Genomic DNA, 6,979 nt, shown 5'->3' on the forward strand with positions numbered 1-6,979 from the left:
TTTGCACCCCCTGATAGCGGCATTGTAGTAACGCCCAAACTGCTGGATAAGTTTCGCCATCTGAAAATAAAAAAAAAAAAAAAAAGAGCAGAAAAGAAAAGAAGCGGAACCAAATGATAGTTAAGGCAGTGTGAACCCTTAGGACCGTTCCTCCATCGTTGGAGAGGTATTTTTTCCCTTTTCTATTCACACCTCATGTCCAACTGGGGAATATCAGGGTGTAAAGATTTACATACCATGTACTAAGTTAAAGAAAGATAACACAAGTTGGTCCCCCCCTCCAGAAAAAAAAAGACCCACTTAACATTGCTTTATTTGTCCGAGTTGGTAGCCAACCACTGAGTTTACTTTGCCGAGTCTTATGAAATTATGCATTTCTTGCAGTTTAAAAAGGGCTGTTATGGCGCCTCCTCGAGTTGGACTATTTCTTATTAGCTGCTACCTTTCCATTTCGTCCTGCTGTGAGATGCTCAACTTGAGTAGACGGTCTCAGTCCGGTTGGTGCATGCACGCGCCCCCTTTCCCCCGTCCCAGCATATATCTCACCTTTTTTTTTTTTTTTTTTTACTATCCCTATTTTTGTAATCCCTTTATCAGTTCAATTCGAACAGCGCGCAAAGCGTATTTCTTTCGCGGCAATGGTGGAAACTTCCACTGCCTTTTTTTTTTTTTATCGTGCAAAATAGTCGTGTCGATCGCCCTCACAAGTGACAATCGCTGCACAACAGTCGCGCCATTTAAGAGGAAAAAAGAAATACACATATGTATATGTCTGTAATGGCACACTTATCGACGTATGTGTAGCTCTGCTAAGGAAAGGAGTTGGTCACAAGCGGGGAAACGATGGATTGTTTAAACTGAGTCAATCGTAAAACACAGTTGGTGACAGGTTAACGCAGAACAACCAGTGGAAAAAAATTGCCGCCCAATCGCCTGCCTGTCGTATGTGCACGTGGATCGAGGGGTACCCATACCACCCCGCGCTTTGGAACCCCGTGAATGGTGACCCCAATCGGAAGAGCATTAAAAATTGCTACGCAGAATGTGCCGTAATACACTTTAAAATTTTGTCACAAGTGAAGATTTTTTTTTGTTTTTTCCCTGTTCCAGTGTGGGGGCGCAGTGCTGCGCAGCGTCGTATTGTTGCGCCCTGTTGGAGTGTCCAGCTTCCATGTCGTATTATCACGTTGGATGCACTTCTGCATTCAGTTGATCGCTTCGCACGGCCCACTTTGGAAAAGACACGCTGTCAAACCTATTTCGTCGTCAAAAAAAAAAAAAAAAAAAATGTTTCCACAGAGCGGAGCTCCCCCCCAATGGTGAAATGAATAGGTAAACAAATGGGAACATAATTCGCTGCCAAAATAGTATTCATCATATGGTCTCTGCCAGGGAAGTCGCAGGAAATTTAGTTCATTCGGAGGAACGCCATGAATCACAGGGTGTGTTTCACCTGGGCGATATGTAAGGAGAGGGAGAAGAAGTAGGGGCGCGGGAAAGAGACGCCGCCTATTGGGGCACGGCGATGCTTTATCCGATGGACGATGCTTCGTGGAAGGAAAAAAAAAAAAATTACCAATTGAAACCAAACCGCATAAGTGGAAAACATTTTATCGACATAGTGTATACCCTTTTTACACGCAACCCATTCGTGACGAATTCTACGCAGGTGCCCTGCTCGGATCGGACGTCGGCGCTAAATTAGCAGCGGAAGGGCCGTGGACAGGTTCGGCATCCCCCTCAAATGTGAGCAGTAACTATACAGACGCAAAAAAGTTACCCTTCGACCGGGGGAGTGATAGGGGCATTTCTCCTGAATATTCGTCTGACGTAGAAGCAGATGGTGCAGTACAACACCACACACCAGATGTGCCTCCACGAAATGCAGACGATGCTGCAGGGCGAGGTCAACCTCCGCAGCAGGTTGAGCACACGCTTAACCCTGTCACAAGCGTTGCGCCTGGCCTCGCCAGCAATCTGAGCGAGGTAGAAGTTAGATCCGCACTGCTTAAAGATCACGATGGAGTGAAAGTGACAGGAACGTGCAATGCGAAGTTCCAGTTGTTCCTCGTTCCACATATATCAATAAGTGTCGAGGCGGAGAGTAACACAATTCAGATAGGTCGAAAGTTAGAAGACGTGACGATGACGAAGGAATTTTACAAGGGGGACAGCGACTCTTCTGAGCGATTACAATTTGAGGAGAATGCGGATTTGCTCGTCAACAAATGCGCAGAGGGGAAGACGTTTAAATTTGTAGTGATCATTAAGGGGGAAGAGCTGATCCTCAAGTGGAAGGTGTACGAAGAAGTTCCTTCAGCAACAGACAGTAATGGAAAAAAAAAAAAGAAGAAAAATCTCAGCGAAGCGGCTGACTCGAAGCAGCCTCACATTGCGCTGCTATTTCGCGTAACCAACGAAAGGGATGCTACACCTGGCAGTTTTCACCCACGTTACGCTTTCCACCCATCTCCGCAGACAACAAAACAGACGTGAGGAAATACATGCTGAAGAACTTGGGGAGTCCAATCACGGCGATACAAGTGCACAGCGGGAAGGAGAACAACGACGTTTTCTTGTTGGAGAGCAAAGCGTACTTCTTACGGCAGGACATTCCTAGTTAGCATCGCAGCACGGGGAGTGCCTCCCCACAGATGGGTGCATCATCGCACGTGTGCGGGGGTGCCCATCTGACAAAGTTATCTGTACATGATGATCTGCTAATGTTTATATGCTCATGCTTATCTGCTCATGCTAATCTGCTCATTCTCATCTGCTCATTCTCATCTTCTCATTCTCATCTGCTCATTCTCATCTGCTCATTCTCATCTGCTCACACCCATCTACAGACACGTGCGAGGAGATCGCCACCAACTGCTTCCTCAGCGGAAAAGTAGATATAGAAGGATGTTACAAGTGCACCTTATTGTCCGAAAACACTGAATTGAGCAACCGCTGTTTTAGTTACCTCCCACCCGATGTTAAGCGTAACTATGAACAGATAAAAATTAAGGCGCAGGATGAAGGTGACCCGGAAGAATCCCAACTAAAAGAGTTAATCGGTAGGATCCTCCAAGTGGTGCAAAAAATGGGGGAAAATAACACCCACACGAAAGGAGAAACCAAAGTACAATACCCAAATGATAATTTGAAGGAACTCCTTCTAAGTTACTGCCAAGTGATGAAGGAGGTTGACACGAGTGGAACCCTTCAACAGCACGAACTAGGAGACGAAATGGATATGTTAAGCAATTTAAGAGATCTATTAAGAAAGCATTCCAATGAGGAGATACCTGCATTACGAGAGAAGTTAAAAAATCCTGCCATCTGTTTGAAAGATGCAGGGAAGTGGGTACTGCAAAAACGCGGACTGGAGTTGCCTCCTTTTCAGTACAAGCATTTACAAAGGAGGGTTACTACTCCTGTGGATTCGCAAGAGCAGAATAAATCAACAGACAAAAAAAGCGTTGTAAAAGGTATGCACATCCCTGGCTACCGCGCTGTTATTGACCTTTCCCAAAAAAGCGAGATGAACCATTCGAATCTCTCAGGGGACATGTTTTGCAATGAAGACTACTGTGACCGATGGAAGGATAAAAATAGTTGCTTCTCAAGCATAGAGGCAGAAGAACAAGGCAACTGCAACCTCTCTTGGCTGTTTACATCTAAGACTCATCTAGAAACGATTAGATGCATGAAGGGGTATGAGCATGTGGGTTCTTCCGCTTTGTACGTAGCTAACTGCTCCAAGAGGGGAAATGAAAGTAGATGCACTTCTGGATCGAATCCGTATGAATTTCTCACCATCGTTGAAGAAAATGGGTTCTTACCACCCGCGTTGTTGCTGCCCTATTCCTATAGACACGTCGGAAATGATTGCCCCAAGCAGGACGATCATTGGCAGAATCTGTGGGAAAATTTGAAACTTTTAGAACCCTCAGATGAACCCAATTCGATAAGCACCAAAGGGTACACATCATACGAAAGCGACGACTTCAGGGGGAACATGGAGGCGTTTGTCAATCTGGTGAAGCGCGAGGTGAGGAGCAAAGGATCCGTTATGGCTTATGTCAAAGCGCTAGGCGTCCTAGGTTACGACATGAACGGGAAGGAGGTGCACAGCCTGTGCGGCGATAAAACACCAGATCACGCAGTGAACATAATTGGGTATGGTAATTACATAAACGCGGAGGGATTGAAAAAATCCTATTGGTTTATGCGAAACAGTTGGGGAAAATACTGGGGAGACGAGGGAAACTTCAAGGTCGATATGTACGGTCCAGCCCATTGTCAACACAACTTCGTCCACACCGCCGCTGTCTTCAATGTGGACGTGCCCGTCGCGGAGAACCCTTCCAATAGGGAGGCCCACTTATACAATTACTACCTGAAGAGCTCCCCTGACTTTTTGGGAAACATTTACTATAAGAACATCGGTCGTAAGAGCGCTGCGACAGGGAAGGACCAAACAGACAGGAATCAAGGTTTGCCTCTGCAAGGGCAGGATGAACAGAGCGAGATCCTGGAGGACAGCAACCCCTCGAAAACTGCTAACCCAGTTGAAGAACCGAAAGGGGAGCGAGAAGATGCATCAAAGGGGGGGGATGCGGGGAAACGCAGCTCTGAGGATCCCCCAATAGAGGTAGTTAACGAGGAGCTAATATCCGAATCGCCATTAACGCCCATTCCGCAGGTAGCACTGAGAGAAGTTCAAGTTGAGGCAAATCCTGCGCCGCCTTTAATCGTTGCAGCGCCTCCCCCGCTAGGGGGGGACGCGCTGCTTGTTCGAGATGGCACTGACGAGCAAAGCACAGAAACTGCAACCGTTGAAGTGATGCACATTTTAAAACACATTAAACATGGAAAGGTAAAATTGGGAATAGTTACATACGGCGATTATAGTGGCATTTCTGGGGACCATAGCTGCTCCAGATCGTTAGCGCAGGATTCAGAGCAACTAGCCGAGTGCATACAGTTTTGCCACGACGAGTGGCCTAATTGTAGAGATGAGGCTTCTCCTGGGTACTGTCTAGCGCAACGCAGGAAGACTGGCGATTGCTTTTTCTGCTACGTATAGGGGACGACGCGTATTGGCGATCCGCATGGGGATAAATGAGCCTACACGTTGAAGTACTTGTATGTATATATTTATTTATATGCGTATGTGGAAGCTCGTGCGGGGCTATCTTTTTTGCGGCGTTTTTGCCGGCCTGCTTGCAACCATTACACGATTGTCCCCGTTTCCAGTTTTGGGGGTTACACGGTCGTCCTCCCCAGGTTTTGGGTTTATCCGATTTTTGTTTATCGTTTTTTTTTTTTCCTTTTTTTTTTCTTATCTTTCAGTTAGCTATTTTTTGTTTTTTTCTTTTCTTTTTTTTTTTTTTTGGAGATTTTCGTTTTCCCCCTTTTTTTTGATCCTCTTAGTAGTTGTTATCCGTGTGGTGATTATTATTTTTTGTTTTCACAAATGAAAAAAAACTCCAAGATTGAATAAAATACCTTTTGGTTTTTCCATTTTTTATGTACCTCCTTTGACCCCTTTCGCATGGGGCAAAGAATTCATACGCGTATAAAAACATATTTATCTATATACATAGACAAATACTATATATATATTTATATTTTTTTTTTCATTGTAAAGTATGCCCTCTGCGCGGAGAGAAAAGAATGGCGCACCGTTGCCTGGCAGCCAGCCCCGCATTGTTCGCACTCTTCCAAGCCCGCAGGTTGGGTTGAGAAAAAGAACGCGGCAAAATTATACGACCCAGGGTTGGACTATAATATTTCCTCGTTCGCAGGGCGCGTAAAAGGGCCACTTATCGCAGGAGGCGCCTAATAATCATCCATGAAAAAAGGCATATCACCAAGAAGTACTGCGCAAATATGTATATAAGCTTAATCGTAGAGTCCGCTTATTTTAATTGGACTATCCTAGATCGGATGGGCTTGCTCGTTTCCGCAAAGAGTAATTTTACTCAAAAGATAGCTTTAATCCATTCCGTTGGAAAAAAAAAACATCCCCGGTGTAATATAATCATTCCCTTGTCGTAATTTAAAAAAATTTGGAAACCTTCCAAAAAAAAAAGAAATTTAGCAAAAAGTTGATGCGAGATGGAAATAAAAAAAAAAAAAGCAACCTGAGGTAGCTAACTGAAAGGATAAGGAGAAAAAAAAAAATCACCTTCGGTAGCTAACTGGAAAGGATAAGAAAAAAAAAAAAATCCCTTCAGGTAGATAACTGAAAGAATAAGAGAAAAAAAAAATCCTTCACGTAGCAAACTTCAAAGGATAAGAAAAAAAAAAAAATTCCTAGAAATAGCTACTTTTAATTCTACAGAACAAAATGCAGTTGTCCCTTCCGTTCCTTTTTATAGCAAGTAAGGAGGAAAAAAAAAAAAAGGATTGTGGAAAAAATGACCAACAATTGTGCAACAATGAAAGGAAGCAAACAAGCGAGCCAACGGGAGCATATGTGTGGAAAATTTATCCTTCAAATGCCTGAGACATTTGCGGGAAACCAATTTCTTACATGCTTTTCCATTCTTTCTATTCATTTTTGCTCGCCTTTTTGCTTCCTTTTCCTTTAGGTGCTGCATTGCTCGATAATGTAATTAAGTGTGACGAGGAGGTGACCATTCCTGACCCCCCGCAACCGCCAGATGAGAACCCCGAGAGCAAGGATGACCCCCCGGGTAACTGGGATCCCTCCCCTCACAAAGGCGATGGCGCAGTGGAACCGTCAGTGGATGAAAATGAGTCTGGAGGTGAGCATGGAGCGGTAGATCAGCAAACAGATCATCCAACAGATCAGCCAACAGGTCATCCAACAGATCAGCCAACAGGTCATCCAACAGATCAACCAACAGGTCATCCAGCAGATCAACCAACAGATCAACCAACAGGTCATCCAGCAGATCAACCAACAGATCAACCAACAGGTGATCCAGCAGATCAATCAACAGATCAACCAACAGGTCAT

At 44.7% G+C, this 6,979-nt stretch overlaps 2 protein-coding genes across 2 annotated transcripts in view; both read left to right on the top strand.

The window, feature by feature from the left end:
* Positions 1 to 1,430: 1,430 nt before the first annotated feature.
* C922_02816 (hypothetical protein) lies at positions 1,431 to 5,077 on the top strand (the record flags this gene model as incomplete). Its single annotated transcript, XM_008818415.1, has 4 exons — positions 1,431 to 1,483; positions 1,623 to 2,329; positions 2,479 to 2,619; positions 2,850 to 5,077. The coding sequence occupies 4 exons, from the start codon at positions 1,431 to 1,433 to the stop codon at positions 5,075 to 5,077; spliced, it is 3,129 nt and encodes a 1,042-aa protein (XP_008816637.1).
* Positions 5,078 to 6,343: 1,266 nt separating this feature from the next.
* Positions 6,344 to 6,979, top strand: part of C922_02817 (hypothetical protein) — a gene marked incomplete at both ends in the record, with an annotated part of 4,537 nt that continues 3,901 nt past the window's right edge. Inside the window, 2 exons of the mRNA XM_008818416.1 lie at positions 6,344 to 6,377; positions 6,588 to 6,938. Coding sequence (XP_008816638.1) covers positions 6,344 to 6,377; positions 6,588 to 6,938 — 385 coding nt within the window. The remainder of the gene's footprint in view (positions 6,378 to 6,587; positions 6,939 to 6,979) is intronic.

Source organism: Plasmodium inui, assembly GCF_000524495.1.
Source record: "Plasmodium inui San Antonio 1 unplaced genomic scaffold supercont1.10, whole genome shotgun sequence".
NCBI lineage: Eukaryota > Apicomplexa > Aconoidasida > Haemosporida > Plasmodiidae > Plasmodium > Plasmodium inui.